The sequence below is a fragment of the Rhinopithecus roxellana genome, chromosome 11 (assembly GCF_007565055.1).
Source record: "Rhinopithecus roxellana isolate Shanxi Qingling chromosome 11, ASM756505v1, whole genome shotgun sequence".
Classification (NCBI taxonomy): Eukaryota; Metazoa; Chordata; class Mammalia; order Primates; family Cercopithecidae; genus Rhinopithecus; species Rhinopithecus roxellana.
The window spans coordinates 5691549-5711381 of record NC_044559.1 but is presented as its reverse complement, the minus strand read 5'-3'; the positions used below and the strand labels follow the sequence as shown (position 1 = coordinate 5711381).

General features: G+C 47.8%; 1 protein-coding gene across 1 annotated transcript in view; it reads right to left on the bottom strand.

Annotated features, from left to right (window-relative positions):
* GRID1 (glutamate ionotropic receptor delta type subunit 1) overlaps window positions 1–19833 on the bottom strand; it is a 791729-nt gene that overhangs the window by 626194 nt on the left and 145702 nt on the right. Inside the window, exon 3 of the mRNA XM_030940876.1 lies at window positions 2876–3160. Within this exon, the coding sequence (XP_030796736.1) occupies window positions 2876–3160 (285 nt within the window). The remainder of the gene's footprint in view (window positions 1–2875; window positions 3161–19833) is intronic.

Genomic DNA, 19833 nt, shown 5'->3' with positions numbered 1-19833 from the left:
GGGCATGAGGGGAAAGCCAGGACGAGCACTGCGCACTGAGTTAAAATTTTACAGAAAATGTGTAGAGGCAGAAACCAAGCCTCACTGCTTGTCACATCAGGAGGCCAATGACCAGGGCAGGCAAAGGCAGGAGGTCCTGCACAGAATCCAATAAAAGAGTTCTCTGGCCTCCAGCAAGCGGAGAGCCAGAAGGGCTAGCACCCTGGACAGCGCCATGGGCACACAGCTCTGACGCTGTCTTCTGACTGAGAACCCCAGCTCTGGGGTTCTCCACTCACCTCCACCCTCCAGGCCTGAACCAGCAAACATGACAGGTCTCTGCCAATCTCTCTCTTGCACCATGGAAGCCTCACAGGCCGACCATGGTGTTTTCTGCTGCTGAGCCCACACAGAGACTCAGAATCCTTCCCAGCACAGCTCCCAAGCAGCCTCAATTAACCACCTACAGTGAGTGGTCCTCCAGATGAAAGTTACTGGTCACTTGGCAACTTTATGGACTTACTGATAAGGAGCAGTCTGGTTGAAAACTAACTTCAACCCCACCATAGGTAGCAAAGGTGTCCATGTCAGAAAAGAGGAACACAGCTTTTGGTCCCATTGTAGATTCTGGGTGGAGGAGAGAAGAGGGGTGGGGAAATGTGTCTGCAGAATAAAACCTCCGTTTCCTAGTCTACACCCCTTCCCTGCCACCTCATATTCAGAGGTCAGACTATCCAATACCCTTGTCTTTCTCCCCATTCCTCCTTTGTCTTGTTTGAAATGGCTTGAAAACTCCATGTCCCCATCTATGAATGTGTCAAGGGGCTACTCTGTGCCAGGCAGCGTGCAGGCAGCAGGGCCATTGTGGTGGGAAGTACACAGCCACTCTCCCAGACTTCACTGCCTCACCAGGCAGTCCAGCACTCATGGAGGACCAGCCCTCATGAGAGTCAGGACAAGCCGAGAGCAGGCTGAGGGCAGGACGAGCATGTCTGCGAGAGCATGTAACCAAGCTGCCAGCTCTGTAGGACAGGTGGGGCTCAGGAACATTTTTATTTGAGGACCTGCATCTTGAGCAGAGTGAGGGTAAGGAGTGTAATAAGAAAACAGGACTTGGGCAAGTGCTACCAGGCCTTGTTCAGTCTGCAGGAATCACAGGAGCACAGACGGGTGGGCAGGCTAGAGAGCTGATCACCTGCCCTCCCAGCAGCTGAGGTTCCCATCAAGGTCGCCTTCCAGGCTCTAGGGGAAAACTGTGTCTGCAGGCCAGATTGGAAACAGAGCAATGATGCCCAGAGAAAGTGGGGTGGGAAGGGCCTGGGCACACTGGATCACAGCACTGGATCTGGCAGTGTCCATGCCTCTCCACAGGGCCCAGCCTCAGAGCAGGCTGGACTTTGGGGTTGAGCCACCAGCCCCAAGGGCTCTCAGGGGAAGGCCTGGCCCCTGAAAGATCCCTGCAGGCAACTTAGGGCTCTTACAAAGCCTCCAACTCCTCCCCAAGGGCCAGGGACTGAGCAGGAGTGGGAGGGTGGAAGGGAGAGGCCAGGTCTTGGACTGAGTCCAGTTCGGGTCCCACCCTTGTCCCCATCCACCTCATTTTTATTTCAGCACAGTGACTGTTTGCTCTTTCAATTCTTCCTGGAAGACTCCAAACAGTATATTTGCTCAAGAGCTGGGGACAACTTTCCAGTCTTAGAGAAGAAGGGTATTTAGGCAAATGCAAACATATGCTGATTTCTTTTCTTAGTTACATTCTTGGCAAAGAAATTATATCACCCAGAGACAAAATGGGACTTTCGAAGGTCCACCCATTCCATCCTGGCACCGGCCGTGGGGCTGCCAACCCTCATCAGTCTCCCGCACCCTCTAACATGTTATGGGGGTGTCTGTGGCTATACAGAGGTAGCATAGGGATCCTTGTGAAGGAACTACTCTGTATCCTGACTGGTGGTCACAGGAATCTACACATGTGATTTTTAAAACGCATAGCAATAAATCCATACCTGCAAGATCACATGCACTACTGAAATATGAACAAGGCCTATGGGCTGTATCAAATCCTGGTTGCAATATTGTACTACAGCTATGCAGGATGTTACCGTGGGGGAACCTGGGTGAAGGGCACACTGGATCTCTCTGGGTTGCTCCTTATAATTGCATGTAAATCTAAGTTATCTCATAATTTTCAAAAAAAAAATTGTTTAAACACTAAACATGGAAACCATTCTATCTCAGGATTATGACTAGTCTGTTTTTACAGAGCAGTCATAAGAAAACCTGAAGCCATTTCTCCAAAACCCATTTTTGTGGTTTCCTAACAAGAAAATGATTTTTTTTCATATGAGAGGCCTTCAAAGAAGCCATGCCCAGCCCTACCCAGTGTCCCCAACCCACCAACCCCAGCCTGGCTCCATGACACTCAGGGCATTCCTCCCCCGACCTTTGCCCCAGCCTGGAACCCTGAAACTGAAGGCCGACTGGGATGGATGGAGGCAAGGAGCCAGGAAGGCCTGGCAATCGTCCAGTGTGAAGGGCACTCTTTGGAGAGGAAGCCTCCAGGAGGAACCATGCTGGCCGGCCTCCACCTGTGCCAGCACACAGCCCTTTGGATCCCTGCCAGCAGTTTATTAATATTTTATTGAAACCTCTAAGATGATTCAAACTTCAGCCGTCATGATAAGGTGTTGTTGCTAGGCAACTTTAGTGCCTATCTAGGGAGCTGTTTTTACAGCTCTTCCTGACTCATGAAGCTTGAGGTTTGACCCTATCACCTGGAGACTCACTCAGCACAGACCACCCACCACCAGTCCAGGGCCCCACCCTCTCTCTGGTCTCCCAGCATCTGGCCATCCCTGCCCCTGAGCAGCCCTGGCTCTCCTGCCTGACAACTCACCATACTCGCTGTCGTAGAACATGACAAACTTCTGCCAGCGCAGCTCCGTCACCAGCCTGAGCATGACGTCGTTGAGGCGGACGGGTGGTCTCGAAGCCAGTGTGTAGGCCTCACCATCAGGGCTGGGGTTCAGGTGGCAGGCGGTGCGTGGCGACCCCCCAGGGTTGCGCTGGACAAAAAGGTGTGGGATGTGCATGGCATCCGTGAGGGACTGCAGGGCGTTGGCAGATGCACAGCCAGTGGACGTGACCAAGGCCAAAATCCCCTGGGTCATGAGGTCACAGGCTAGAAAGAGAGGAGAGAGAGAGGAAGGGGTCAGCATCGGGGTGATGCTGCACCAGCTTCAGCCTGCAGGCCCCATGCCTGGCAGCTCGTGCCCGGGACTCCCAAGAGAGGCTGCCTCCCTCTAGGACCAAGAACCATCCTGGGCCAGGCCAGCGGTTTTCATGAGCACAGCCTCACTGACATCCTTGGTGAAAATGCCAACTAGACATTCTTGTACCCATTTAACATGAGAAAACAGAAGTCAAAAGGGGTAAAACCATTTGCCCTAGGCTAGTCAGGGAAGGATGGTAGAGTACAGATTCATCGCAAATCTGCCTGACTCCCCAACTGAGCTGTGAGATTAGCCATCCTCACTCAGCCAAACTCGGCCATCCTGAGTTTCTTGCCTAGGACTATAAGCCCATTAAGAGCCAAAACGTCATTGTGTTGATCTGTGTATCCTCATGCCTAGCTGTGGGTGGAGAATACACTGTGTGCTCTACAACTGTTGACTGAACTGAACTGATTGGGACTGAATGGACTAAATGGCTTCCGAAAGTCAGGGAGGCACTTACCCGAGAGGACCCAAGATGTAGGAAAAAATTACAAAAGAAAAGAAACCCTAGGTCTTCTGGCCAAGTCCACTTGATCCATATCATAAAAATACTGGGCCAAACCCCAGATGAAGCAGTTGTTCCAGAAGGATTATTCAAAAGCCACTTGACAATAACAAAGAAAGACACTCCCACTGCTCAGGCAGTTACCACGGGTGCAGAGGACGAACCCAACGGATGCTCCAGCAGCCACTTCTAGGTCTGACACACTCAGGGGCTCATCTTTCCAAGCTCTCCTGTAACTGCAAGAGGCACCCCTTGTAGCCATGTGCCTACACTTTTTTGGGATATTAACCAATTAATAGAAAGATGCAACTCCCAACGCCGCAACCCACTGCACCAGTTTTGAAGCAAACATTTCTTACTAATGGTTTATGCGATGGCAAGGATGTGCAGAAGCAGATGCAGTTTCAAAACACAGCCTGTGAATGGCAGCAGGCCATCTGCTGCACACGGCAGACTTTGAACGATTTTTGACAATGCAGTTCTTTCGGTCAAGAGCTCTTGGGTTTATGTAATGCCTCAGATAAGGCTGGGAGAAGGAGAGAAGAACAGGGGAAACTGACCCCAGGGAGCAAGGCACTGGGAGGCAGGGGAACATGTGGGAAAAGGGAGGGTCCCCCCACACTCTGCAGCAGCAAAGTCTGGCTGCCCTCCGGGCAAGGGCGCTCACCTTGCACTGGCATGAGCACCAGCAGAACGAGAACCCAAATCCCATGGTTCTCTCCTCTTCAAGGCCACCGGCAGGGGTAGCTAAACAAGAGATGATGATGTCTTGTGAATCTCACAGCCCCCCAGATGCCCTGGCCCCCACCTACCCCAGCTCCAGTCTGCTGAGTTCTCTCCTAAACAGAAATCTATTGCATGTCCTGTTTAAAGCCCTGCTGTGCCCCCATTTTACTTTAGCCTTAGGAATAAAGTAAAAGTCCACTCCTGAAAAAGCGGTCTTGCAAGCTCCCATGCCTGCAGCCTCACGCTCCTCACCATACCCTTTTCCACCACATCCCAACCAACTGCCCACCCCAGACCCTCAAACTCACCTCTTCAATCTTGATGCTCACTCTTGCTTCAAAACTCAGACTCAGCATCACCAGACTGGCTCATGATCCTTTTGGCATGATCCCCCTTCACTGCACTTCCCTGTCATGGGCCACATGTTGCCTGTGTTACTGGCTCGTTCTCCAGCTTGACCCCAGGTTCCAGGATGACAAGTGTCATGCCTGCTGTGTTCACCATCCTTTCCCAGACACGTGCTAAGCCCAGTTCACAAAGGCAATAAAGACTCGTGCAAGAATACCATGCAAGAATTTCCATGGGCCCGGTCAGTAATTCCTCTCTGGGTACCTGTCCAAACCATAGGAACAGCATTCAATCCAAAACCATTCAGAGGACACTATCCGTACTCTTGGAATATTGCTAACAATCTAAAAGATGCAAATAGGTGAGCGGTTATGAAAGTGCCCCATTTGCTGAAAGTATATACAGCCTTTAAACTACTCAAGAAGATACTACAATAACATGGGAAAGTGCCTGTCATAAAAAAGTAGGTGAAAGTGATAAAAAATTGTCTGTATTTTATTTTATCAATTAAATAAAACGTCAACATGCATGAAAGAAAAACCAGAAGGAAATATTGCAAAATGTTAAAAGTCACTGCAATTTAGAAGAAACCTGAAAGTGGTCTTTCTTTTCTATATTTTGCCAAAATTTTGTGACATAAATGGATAATTCCTTTTAAATAGAAAAATAATCCTCTGATAATGGACAAGTATGAAAACTACATAGGAGGAAGGACTATTGTGTGAGAATTGCCTCTGTGCCAAATTCTCCTGGTGTCCTTTGTACATGTGAATTCACAGTATTCTCAGGACATTTGTGTAGAGTAGGTATCATTGCATCCATTTTCCAGACAATGAGATGTGAGGCCACACAATGAACACTGCCACAGACATGGGGAAAATGCTTCTGAGAGGTGGCCACATGAAAATACCAGGGCACAAAATTATATGCTAACTATGATTACAGCTAGGCAGAAAGCACACCCATGAAAACGGCAACAGAAAACACTACAGGCTAAGGCGCTACGACAATGCATGGATATTTTTTCTTGTGCATGCTCTCTTTAATGCCAATACTATACATTTTTAATCTTAAACAGCGATTGTACAAAATAAACTGTATATCCCTGGGACGTAAATTCTCCAGGAACTCCAATGCTCAATTGTGGAGTTCTCCCATCCCAGGACTCCCATGGAGAGTCCTCCTTGCAGCCCTCAGTCACTTTTGGCTCTTGTTGCCCCACCTGCCTGGCTCCCTCCCAGGTCATCATCTGTCCTCACTCCATATATGTCAGGTTTTGAAGTTGCAGAATGCCTCTGAGCCTCAGTTTCCCCATCAGGGCACGCATGCCACTGGCTCCTGCTCTCCTTGTCTCATACATACATTTGGTATCCCTGCCTGCACCCCCACAAGCCAGCCCCTGCCCTAAGCACTATTAGGGGGAAAAGCAGGAAGGACCACAGGTCCCATCTTTGAGGAGGTTAGGATCCACCAAGGAGACAGACTCTGCAACTCAACTGGAGGAAAGAGAGAGGAAGCTCCCAGGGACACAGAGGAGGGTAAATTCATTTGCGGTCAGCACCAGGGCCTCAAATGAAGGAAAGGATTTAGAAACTTTCAGGGTGTCCCTCAGGGAGAGCAGCACAAGGTGGGTGCAGAGTGACAACGACATAGAGCCAGGCAGAACCCTCACCAGCTACCACCTCACCAAGGGTGGTGGGAAGAGCATTCGGATCTCACGTTCACCCAAGTTCCAGTTTTGGCTCCTCCAGTCAGTAGCCACACAGCCACGGGTATGTCCCTTTCTAAGCCTCCATTTTCTATTAAATAGGAATAAGAATCTCTACCCAGCAGAGCTATGAGAGCACTGGCTTAGGACACAGACAGCAAGTGCCAATGCCTCACAGTGCACAAGATGCTGAACAGATGTCACCCTCCTGCCCCTTCCTTGGACATTCCATCTCTCCATCAAAGTCATGCCCAGGATCTAAAGCATTAGTAGTCCCAAGCGAGAGCCATCTCGCCCTCCCCATGGAGGTGGGCACTGCCGGCCCACCCCTCATGGAGCCACCTGCAGCGTCCTAAGCGCCAGGCCTCATAAACAGGGTGGGTAATTAAGGCTGGAAGCCTCTCCCAGGCGCTAATGGAGAGGCCTGATGTGAGTCAATTTCCAATCCACTGTGAATGGCCTGCTAATTGGGGCACTGTTGAAATGATGGTTATTTGGAGGCTTCTAACATAAAAATAATAAGATCAAAATACATCAGATCAAAGCCAAATCAGCTATTAGCTTAATCAAGGTTGTGTGTGATGGGATGTTACACAATGCATGCCCTGGTTGTTGTGACAGATGCTGAACCCCAGGACTGGGACTGGCCACCTGCCGGAGTCCAGGGTCTGCCCTGGTCACACACTGGGACCGTGGTTGAGGGCTTGTCCTCTCCGGGTTACTGGTTGGCTTTCTCTTTATTTCTTTCTGTCTTTCTTTCTTTCTTTTTCTTTCTTCTTTCTTCTTGGTGAGGGTCAAATAAAGATGATGGCTCCCTCACAGGGCTGCTCCACGTGTGCCATGAAAGGTCTTTATATGTGGACAGTCATTCATGCTGCCTCACACACAGTAGCAAATCAGAAGTCACCACTACCTAGGATGATGCTCAAAGATGTTTGCACAGCTCTCTAGAGGATAACAGCTTTTGTTATAATTCTTTGCCTCCATATCATAGGGTCACAAAGCTGATGTCTCTCTTGATTACAACACAAGCTTGATGGACTGATAAGGGCCCCCTGAGAATGACCCATCCGTCAGCTGAGAAAGTAAGACAAACTATAAAGAGCAGCTTCCAGCCTCCTCCCCGTGCACCCTGTGTCCTGGGAAAGTGGAAGGTCTCCACAAAAGAAAGGGCTACTCAGAGCTCAGGGGCGAGGGTGGGGGGCAGCCAGCATTCCCAATTCAACTCCACAATCCATAGTCACATTCCCACCTCCTTCCCTGGAGAAGATGTTCGCATCCCACTCATACAGGCAAAAATTTTCCAGACAGCAGACTCTCAGGGGTAGGATATGTCAGGTGAGGTACTGGCTACTTCACAGGACAAACTCTCAGTAACTCTCACCCCAGGTGAGCTTTCTGATTTCCTGGTTAAAAAAAAAAAAAAAAATTACAGCACAGAGAGTGCTAGTTGCTTGGCCAGGACCACACAGCCAGAGAGCAAACAGCAAAGAGAACCCCAGACCACCAGGCACCTCTATATCCAATGCTGCAAAGAGAAAGTGGCCAGCAGGGACAGAACCCAGGATTCCAGGCTGACTCTACCCAACTGTCCCTGGACAGAAATCTCCAGGGCAGCTCCCAGCTCAGTGCTGGCCCCAGGGAAGGAGCAGGCAGGCAGGAACAAGGCCTGTCTCCCCTGAAAGCAGATCCTTGACTCATCAAGTCACTGGGTGCCTGCAGGTGGGTGTTGGAGGTGAGAGAGGTGCCCCAGAAATTGAGGTCACTCTGGGCACCATCACTAATCCATGCCCACTATTCTCCATCTCCAGGGGGATTTCTAGAACATTCTCAGAACAAGGCTGTGAGAAGCAATACCTCAGAAGGCATGTGTTAGAAGAGACCCACAGTTCCTGGTGCCACCCCCTGGTCATGATACTGGCCACTGCCAGCTAAGCCTTTCCCTCTGTCAGGTGCTGTTAAGGAATCGCTCCCAGGCTTGCTCACCCTGGAAAAAGATCTGCCCATGCAGCCCCTGCTACTCTTGAGGTCCCAACCCCCTCAACTGGCAACCCCTGTGTTAGCCAGCCTCTGGGTGCCACCTTAAAGAGCAGCAGGATGTTCCCAAATGGATGAGGCAAGAGAGAGCCTCCACCTGGGGAGAAATGACCTGATGCCCTAACCTCAGAGGAACCTGGCAAGGCTCAGCTCCTCTCCGTGGGCAGCAGAAAAGACAGCCAGGCTCTGAGCAAACCCGGGCTCAGCCCTGCCTTCCCAGAAGGAATGGTCTCTCCCCAAGGGAGTTAAGCACCTCTGCCGACCCCCAGGCTGCTCCATGAGCCACCTCGTTCCTCCAATAATCTTAACCTACACGAGCACCCACCTGCCCCCAGCCACCCTCATTATCTGTACTCTTCCTTTCTTCCTTTAAATGGGAAACAGCTACATTAATATTTGAATTCCAATGGCTAATGCTTCAAATTAAGGTAGCATTTATAAATACTTTAGAGCTGATGAATAATTGACCAAATTTAGTATTGTCATAACTCATAGTAAATAATTGATCTATGGAGAGTAAATACGTTTCATCTTTTATTAAGACATTTAAAAGGTAACCAAGGGGCGGAGCAAGATGGCCGAATAGGAACAGCTCCAGTCTCCAACTCCCAGCGCAAGCGACACAGAAGACCGGTGATTTCTGCATTTTCAACTAAGACTCCACCTCTGGGGATAGCACACAGCTGAAGACCAACAGGGGAAGCAGCGGGGGCCTGTGCAGACGCGAACGACTCTGTCTGACAGCTTTGGGGAGAGCCGTGGATCTCCCAATGCGGAGGTTGAGATCTGAGAATGGACAGACTGCCTGCTCAGGTGGGTCCCTGACCCCTGAGTAGCCTAGCTGGGAGACATCCCCCACTAGGGGCAATCTGACACCCCACACCTCACATGGTGGAGTACACCCCTGAGAGGAAGCTTCCAAAGGAAGAATCAGACAGGTACACTCACTGTTCAGCAATATTCTATCTTCTGCAACCTCTACTGCTGATACCCAGGCAAACAGGGTCGGGAGTGGACCTCAAGCAATCTCCAACAGACCTACAGCTGAGGGTCCTGACGGTCAGAAGGAAAACTATCAAACAGGAAGGACACCTATACCAAAACCCCATCAGTATGTCACCATCATCAGAGACCAGAGACAGATAAAACCACAAAGATGGGGAAAAAGCAGGGCAGAAAAGCTGGAAATTCAAAAAGTAAGAGCGCATCTCCCCCTGCAAAGGAGCGCAGCCCATCGCCAGCAACAGATCAAAGCTGGTCAGAGAATGACTTTGACGAGATGAGAGAAGAAGGCTTCAGTCCATCAAACTTCTCAGAGCTAAAGGAGGAATTACGTACCCAGCGCAAAGAAACTAAAAATCTTGAAAAAAGAGTGGAAGAATTGACAGCTAGACTAATTAATGCAGAGAAGGTCATAAACGAAATGACAGAGATGAAAACCATGACACGAGAAATACGTGACAAATCCACAAGCTTTAGTAACCGACTCGATCAACTGGAAGAAAGAGTATCAGCGATTGAGGATCAAATGAATGAAATGAAGCGAGAAGAGAAACCAAAAGAAAAAAGAAGAAAAAGAAATGAACAAAGCCTGCAAGAAGTATGGGATTATGTAAAAAGACCAAATCTACGTCTGATTGGGGTGCCTGAAAGTGAGGGGGAAAATGGAACCAAGTTGGAAAACACTCTTCAGGATATCATCCAGGAGAACTTCCCCAACCTAGTAGGGCAGGCCAACATTCAAATTCAGGAAATACAGAGAACGCCACAAAGATACTCCTCCAGAAGAGCAACTCCAAGACACATAATTGCCAGATTCACCAAAGTTGAAATGAAGGAAAATATCTTAAGGGCAGCCAGAGAGAAAGGTCGGGTTACCCACAAAGGGAAGCCCATCAGACTAACAGCAGATCTCTCGGCAGAAACTCTACAAGCCAGAAGACAGTGGGGGCCAATATTCAATGTTCTTTAAGAAAAGAATTTTCAACCCAGAATTTCATATCCAACCAAACTAAGTTTCATAAGTGAAGGAGAAATAAAATCCTTTACAGATAAGCAAATGCTTAGAGATTTTGTCACCACCAGGCCTGCCTTACAAGAGACCCTGAAGGAAGCCCTAAACATGGAAAGGAACAACCGGTACCAGCCATTGCAAAAACATGCCAAAATGTAAAGACCATCGAGGCTAGGAAGAAACTGCATCAACTAACGAGCAAAATAACCAGTTAATATCATAATGGCAGGATCAAGTTCACACATAACAATATTAACCTTAAATGTTAATGGACTAAATGCTCCAATTAAAAGACACAGACTGGCAAACTGGATAAAGAGTCAAGGCCCATCAGTCTGCTGTATTCAGGAGACCCATTTCACATGCAGAGACATACATAGGCTCAAAATAAAGGGATGGAGGAAGATCTACCAAGCAAATGGAGAACAAAAAAAAGCAGGGGTTGCAATCCTAGTCTCTGATAAAACAGACTTTAAACCATCAAAGATCAAAAGAGACAAAGAAGGCCATTACATAATTGTAAAAGGATCAATTCAACAGGAAGAGCTAACTATCCTAAATATATATGCACCCAATACAGGAGAACCCAGATTCATAAAGCAAGTCCTTAGAGACTTACAAAGAGACTTAGACTCCCATACAATAATCATGGGAGACTTCAACACTCCACTGTCAACATTAGACAGATCAACGAGACAGAAAGTTAACAAGGATATCCAGGAATTGAACTCATCTCTGCACCAAGTGGACCTAATAGACATCTATAGAACTCTCCACCCTAAATCAACAGAATATACATTCTTCTCAGCACCACATCTCACTTATTCCAAAATTGACCACATAATTGGAAGTAAAGCACTCCTCAGCAAATGTAAAAGAACAGAAATTATAACAAACTGTCTCTCAGACCACAGTGCAATCAAACTAGAACTCAGGACTAAGAAACTCAATCAAAACCACTCAACTACATGGAAACTGAACAACCTGCTCCTGAATGACTACTGGGTACATAACGAAATGAAAGCAGAAATAAAGATGTTCTTTGAAACCAATGAGAACAAAGACACAACATACCAGAATCTCTGGGACACATTTAAAGCAGTGTGTAGAGGGAAATTTATAGCACTAAATGCCCACAAGAGAAAGCAGGAAAGATCTAAAATTGACACTCTAACATCACAATTAAAAGAACTAGAGAGGCAAGAGCAAACACATTCAAAAGCTAGCAGAAGGCAAGAAATAACTAAGATCAGAGCAGAACTGAAGGAGATAGAGACACAAAAAACCCTCCAAAAAATCAATGAATCCAGGAGTTGGTTTTTTGAAAAGATCAACAAAATTGACAGACCGCTAGCAAGACTAATAAAGAAGAAAAGAGAGAGGAATCAAATAGACACAATAAAAAATGATAAAGGAGATATCACCACCAACCCCACAGAAATACAAACAACCATCAGAGAATACTATAAACACCTCTATGCAAATCAACTAGAAAATCTAGAAGAAATGGATAATTTCCTGGACACTTACACTCTCCCAAGACTAAACCAGGAAGAAGTTGAATCCCTGAATAGACCAATAGCAGGCTCTGAAATTGAGGCAACAATTAATAGCCTACCCACCAAAAAAAGTCCAGGACCAGATGGATCCACAGCTGAATTCTACCAGAGGTACAAGGAGGAGCTGGTACCATTCCTTCTGAAACTATTCCAATCAATAGAAAAAGAGGGAATCCTCCGTAACTCATTTTATGAGGCCAACATCATCCTGATACCAAAGCCTGGCAGAGACACAACAAAAAAAAGAGAATTTTAGACCAATATCCCTGATGAACATCGATGCAAAAATTCTCAATAAAATGCTGGCAAACCGGATTCAGCAGCACATCAAAAAGCTTATCCACCATGATCAAGTGGACTTCATCCCTGGGATGCAAGGCTGGTTCAACATTCGCAAATCAATAAACGTAATCCAGCATATAAACAGAACCAAAGACAAGAACCACATGATTATCTCAATAGATGCAGAAAAGGCTTTTGACAAAATTCAACAGCCCTTCATGCTAAAAACGCTCAATAAATTCGGTACTGATGGAACGTACCTCAAAATAATAAGAGCTATTTATGACAAACCCACAGCTAATATCATACTGAATGGGCAAAAACTGGAAAAATTCCCTTTGAAAACTGGTACAAGACAGGGATGCCCTCTCTCACCACTCCTATTCAACATAGTCTTGGAAGTTCTGGCTAGGGCAATCAGGCAAGAGAAAGAAATCAAGGGTATCCAGTTAGGAAAAGAAGAAGTCAAATTGTCCCTGTTTGCAGATGACATGATTGTATATTTAGAAAACCCCATTGTCTCAGCCCAAAATCTCCTTAAGCATGATAAGCAACTTCAGCAAAGTCTCAGGATACAAAATTAATGTGCAAAAATCACAAGCATTCTTATACACCAGTAACAGACAAGCAGAGAGCCAAATCAGGAATGAACTTCCATTCACAATTGCTTCAAAGAGAGTCAAATACCTAGAAATCCAACTTACAAGGGATGTAAAGGACCTCTTCAAGGAGAACTACAAACCACTGCTCAGTGAAATCAAAGAGGACACAAACAAATGGAAGAACATACCATGCTCATGGATAGGAAGAATCAATATCGTGAAAATGGCCATACTGCCCAAGGTTATTTATAGATTCAATGCCATCCCCATCAAGCTACCAATGACTTTCTTCACAGAATTGGAAAAAACTGCTTTAAAGTTCATATGGAACCAAAAAAGAGCCCGCATTGCCAAGACAATCCTAAGTCAAAAGGACAAAGCTGGAGGTGTCACGCTACCTGACTTCAAACTATACTACAAAGCTACAGTAACCAAAACAGCATGGTACTGGTACCAAAACAGAGATAAAGACCAATGGAACAGAACAGAGTCCTCAGAAATAATACCACACATCTACAGCCATCTGATCTTTGACAAACCTGAGAGAAACAAGAAATGGAGAAAGGATTCCCTATTTAATAAATGGTGCTGGGAAAATTGGCTAGCCATAAGTAGAAAGCTGAAACTGGATCCTTTCCTTACCCCTTATACGAAGATTAATTCAAGATGGATTAGAGACGTAATTGTTAGACCTAATACCATAAAAACCCTAGAAGAAAAGCTAGGTAGTACCATTCAGGACATAGGCATGGGCAAGGACTTCATGTCTAAAACACCAAAAGCAACGGCAGCAAAAGCCAAAATTGACAAATGGGATCTAATTAAACTAAAGAGCTTCTGCACAGCAAAAGAAACTACCATCAGAGTGAACAGGCAACCTACAGAATGGGAGAAAATTTTTGCAACCTACTCATCTGACAAAGGGCTAATATCCAGAACCTACAAAGAACTCAAACAAATATACAAGAAAAAAACAAACAACCCCATCAAAAAGTGGGCAAAGGATATGAACAGACATTTCTCAAAAGAAGACATTCATACAGCCAACAGACACATGAAAAAATGCTCATCATCACTCGCCATCAGAGAAATGCAAATCAAAACCACAATGAGATACCATCTCACACCAGTTAGAATGGCAATCATTAAGAAGTCAGGAAACAACAGGTGTTGGAGAAGATGTGGAGAAATAGGAACACTTTTACACTGTTGGTGGGAGTGTAAACTAGTTCAACCATTATGGAAAACAGTATAGCAATTCCTCAAGGATCTAGAACTAGATGTACCATATGACCCAGCCATCCCACTACTGGGTATATACCCAAAGGATTATAAATTATTCTACTACAAAGACACATGCACACGTATGTTTATTGCGGCACTATTCACAATAGCAAAGACTTGGAATCAACCCAAATGTCCATCTGTGACAGACTGGATTAAGAAAATGTGGCACATATACACCATGGAATACTATGCAGCCATAAAAAAGGATGAGTTTGCGTCCTTTGTTGGGACATGGACGCAGCTGGAAACCATCATTCTTAGCAAACTATCACAAGAACAGAAAACCAAACACCGCATGTTCTCACTCATAGGTGAGAACTGAACAATGAGATCACTTGGACTCCGGAAGGGGAACATCACACACTGGGGCCTATCATGGGGAGGGGGGAGGAGGGAGGGATTGCAGTGGGGAGTTATACATGATATAAATGATGAATTGATGGGTGCTGACGAGTTGATGGGTGCAGCACACCAACATGGCATAAGTATACATATGTAACAAACCTGCATGTTATGCACATGTACCCTAGAACTTAAAGTATAATAAAAATAAATAAATAAATAAATAAATAAATAAATAAATAAATAAATAAAAATAAAAGGTAACCAAAACCATAAAACTGGGGGGGAATGGGTGGTGGTGCCGTAAGAGGCCAATGCTAGAGCTCGGGCCCCGGAGTGAGCTGGCACTCCTGCCCCTCCTGCAGAAGGTGCCTCCCTCCAGAGCACAGGACACACAGTTGACAGGCGTCGTCCATCCTGTCCCACAGACTGTGTGCTTCAGTGATTCTCTGCCCACTCTCCGACTTCCCAGAGACCTGCAGCAACCCCACCTCCTTCCTTGGAGCCTGCTTTCCTCCTCTCTAGTCACACCACTACAGACTCCCTCTCTTTCCTTATGTAGCTTGGCTGCTGAAATCCTAACTAGGAGTCAACTCAGGGTGGATCAACCTGCCCACGCTCTTCTCCACACTGCCGGCAAGCAGAGCAGGGCCACAGAGAGCGCCACACCCTGGCAACTTGGTGACCTTGGCCACGTGGCAGTCACCCATCTCAGCAGGGCTCCCACGCTGACATCTCTCTACCACCTCTCTCCCTGTTCTTGAACCACCCAGGCTTATTCCCCAAGTTCAACGAATGACTTACAGCCTTTTTCATGAATCAGAAGACATCATCACAAGCAATCTCGCGTGACTTCCTGCCTCCAGAGCTCCACACCTCCCTGTCTGTGCTGAAAGCTGAAGAGAGAAGTTTCTCCTAAGGCTGGTCCCTGCTCCTGAGCTCTGGCGGCTCCCTCCTCTGGCCTTTTCCTACACCCAGATCCATCATCTATACCCTCTCTCTATGGAATCATCAACCTTTCTTGCATGTTTGACCCACCCTAAGTCCAGTCCTGTTGAGGGCTCCACCGTTATTGCTCAAGCCCACAAGGCTCCCGTTGGGGTCCTGACCCCCACCCACCCATCTGCCTGAGATCTCCAATTAATGAGTCCCTTGGCAGCTCAAACTTAATGCATCAACACTGAGATGCCTAGGGTGTGGGTCTGTTCTTCCCAGTCTCCCAACCTCAGTAAAGTGGTGCCCCATCCACCCACTAGTTCCTAACCCTTCTCTCTCACTGGCCCTCTGCACCCAAGCCACCACCAGGCCTGTATGCCTTATCTCCCAAATATATCTTGAGTCTGTCAACTTTCCTCCACTCCACTGCCATCGCCTTGGTCCAGAACACTGTCACCTCCCCAGTGGACCCTCACACCTCCAACCTCCCTACCTGTCCCAGATGGACACACTGTCCATTCTACACACTAGTGTACTGGCCTTTATAAAGCACCAACCAGACAGTGCTGTCCCTGCTTAAAATCACATGAGCTCCCCACTGGCCTTAAAACAAAATGCACACCCTAATGGGACCCACAGGCCCAGCATACTCCACACCCTATGCACTGCGTTCCAAGTAGCAGGCCTTTGTGCGGTAACTCAAGCGTCCCAAGCTCTTGCTCACTGCCAGGACTCTTCCCACACTCCCCCCACTGCCTAAAGTGCTCCTGCTATGTTTGTCTGGCTAATTCTCCTTCTCCTGTGTGCTGGGTGGGTAACCATCATTCCCTCTAGAGAACCTTCCACATGGTCCCCAATCTTCCCTCACCATGGTTTGCCTTCATGGCACTATCCAACATTTGCCATTCCAACTGGGCAGTTGGAATGGCAAATGTTGGACTATTTTCTGTGGTTTCATTCTGCCCATAAGCAGAAGCACCTTCACTTCTTACCCACCTCCCCCCACCCCCCCCCCCACCCCGCCAACCCCCAGCACCTAGCACAGCACAGCAGAGCAAGAAACTATGTAATCTCTGGCTCACGCCTATAATCCTAGCACTTTGGGAGGCCAAGGTGGGCGAACTGCCTGAGCTCAGAAGTTTGAGACCAACGTGAGCAACATGGTGAAACCTTGTCTCTACTTAAAAAAAAATACCAAGAAAATTGTTGGGCATGGTGGCACATGCCTGTAATCCCTGCTACTCGGAAGCCCGAGGTATGGAACTGCTTGCACCTGGGAGGTGGAGGTTGTAGTAAACCAAGATAGTGCCACTGCACTCCATCGTGGGCTACAAAGCAAGACTCCGAATCAAAAAAGTGAAAGGGAAGGGAAGGGAAGGGAGGGGAGGGGAGGGGAAGTGGGGAAGGGGAGGGGGAGGTGAGGGCAGAGCAGGGCAGAGCAGGGCAGGGCAGGGCAGGGCAGGGCAGGGAAGAACATAATCCTAACAACTCTGGAAAATAAGCACAACTGGAGTCCAGATTTCGTGGGTAAGACACAAAGTTTTCAAACTTGCCAAGGTCTCACAGTGCTCATGTTCACCAAAAGGCAAAGCCGAATCCCACAATTTAGAGAAGGGGAGCCAGTTCCTTAAAGGTGACACTCCCTCTAAGGAGGGGTTCACTGAGAGCTTGCAGAGAACCAAGGAGACAGTGAGGAGGAAAGAGGGATGAGCCTGAGGCCTGGCTCAGGCAGCAGCAGCTGTGCAAATATCTCACCAGGAGCACCACCAGGCTGGGAGTCCCAGCCTCTCTGGCCTCAAGCTCAGCCTAGCCCAGGGAGGCCCAGGGAGGCCCAGGGAGGCCCAGGGGAGCACGGCCAAATGGTCCTGAGGAATGATGGACTGTCATCCAGGGCAGGTGGGCAGCTCATGCAATCAGGATGCACAAAGCAGATCGGGAGGGTGGGGAAGAGCTGGCAGCACCACGGGATCTCTGGGGCCTCATTCCTCTAACAATTAATGAATCAAAACCAATTCCCTACTCCTGCAGATTGGAAACACAGGGAACACTGGGTGGGATCATGTTCACTTATTTATAGCTCTCCAGCTCCTCTTTAATGACCTTTACTGCTCCACCAATGAAACGTTAGGCTCCCCAGCCAGGATTCACACGGAAGCCTACGCTGTCAAAGTTAAATCAGGACAGTGATGAGTCCTGGGCATGCCTGCACGGAGGAGTGTCTTGGAGAACCTCGAAAGGAGTTGAGCACTAGGGCCTCCTGTAGCACTCCCAAACCCAGACAGCTCCTCCTGGGCATCCCCTCAGCCCCTGGCCAGCCCACAAGACGTTACCTCCTCACTCTGCCTTTGAATGTCTGTATCCCTCCCTTATCAGTGAACTGGTCTCCCTGCCTCCCAGTCCTTCTTTCTCCACTCTACAGACCAAAGTTCAGCGACAAGCATGTCCTTGAAATACCAGCCATGCTCCCCATTGCAAGTGATCAAAGTCCAGTTTGTGAGATCCTCCACTGCTCCTCAGCTCCACACATCACAATGGCACCAGTCTACTTGCAAACCTTCACATGTCCCATGCTCTCTACGTGTAGACATGCCCATTCTAATCTCTATCTTTGCATGTGCTGATTCCCTTTTCCTGAAATGCTCTTCCTCCCCTACTTTGCCTTTCAAACTTCCACTCATTCCCCAAAACCTACCTCAAATGCCTCTTGCTCTTTGCCATTATTTGACTTTCCCCTTGCTAGGCAAAGTCCACCATTCCTTTTCCTGCAGGTCCAGGAATACTTTATCCTAGCACACTTCTATTGTATACATATCATATTATCTCATGCTTAATCCCTAAGGTCACAAGAAGAGAGGCTGAGGCCCATGGCTTTATGTATCTTCAGGGTCAGGGCCTGATGCAGAGATATTCAGAAGATATGGAATGATTGAATGAGCTGAGTGAAAGCACAGATACATCCATACTAGAGAAATCATTTGAAATATTAGCGTTTCAAGGTAAACGATTAAGTTAGAGAATCAATGGGATGGGACTCATGTTAGGAATGAGGCAATGGAAAATTCTGTCTTGTCCAAGGCCTTCAGCAGCGCAATGAGAAAAGATCTTGGAATGCAGGGCCTCCTAGACTTGGTTCAGAATCCAGTCCCTGCATGAATGAGTCAGGAGTCCTGGGCAATTCACTTCATCTAATTCTGCCCAAGAAGGAGAGAGTGTTTCGGGGTCAGAAAAGGAAAACAAGAAGCTTGGGAGAAAGCAACGATGCTGTCCTGGAGCTGGCAAAGGAAGGGAGAGACAAGCAGCCAGATCTGAGAATCCCTGGTTCCATGGGGCCCTGGGCAGGACAACTCGGGTCCCAAGACTATGAAGCATAGCTGGCTTGGGGAGGACGGAGACTTGGGCAGCACATGGAGCTCTCCAAGAAGCTCAGCTATGCCCAGAACATGGACTGAGGGGGAAAGAAAGGGACAGGTGCGGACACATCCAGGGAAGGCTGGGGCCAGAAAAGGATCCCTAGGCTAACCAAGGAGGTGTTTCCAGCTCTGTTTAGAAAAACGCTGAAAAAGAGGATAAGGTTATGGCAGTGCTCAGGGTGGGGCAAGGACATGCCTTCTGCTGCAGACAGTGGGTGAGGAGGAAGAGAGCCGTGCCAGGGCCCCCTCACCTAATCGCCAAACCGCATGGCCTCCCTGGGAAGTGGGTACTACTACCCCATTCTAGACAGGAGGAACAGGAGCAGAGATCCTAGGTTAGAGCATTGCCTAAAATCACAGGGGAGCCTGGGTTCAAACCCTGAGCTGTCTCTGATCTTAAAGTTAGGGGACCAGCCCAGGAGACAGGCCACTGTGGTAGCTGTGTGCCCTCAGGCAAGCCACTTAACCTCCCTGAGCCTCGGTCTCTCACCCTGTAAATGGATAATAACAGTCCCCATCTCCTAGGGCTGACATGAGGATTAAATGGACCAATTCATGTAAAAAGTTTAGAATAACATTTGGTATATAGTAAGTATTCAAAAAAGGATCAACTTCTGTTGTTAGTCACAGCCCTCTCATATGGGATCCTGTTTTTAGAGACTCAGCCAAGTAGAGGGTGGAGGAGCTTGGGGCCAACTCCTTCATTCAGTCTGGGCGGGGAGAGGTAGTCTCAGCGCTGTTGAGCAGAAAACTCTTAGCCAGACACCAATCATGGCCTGGCCCTAGGAAAGACGCAGCCGGCTTCCCAGAAATTCCACATGCC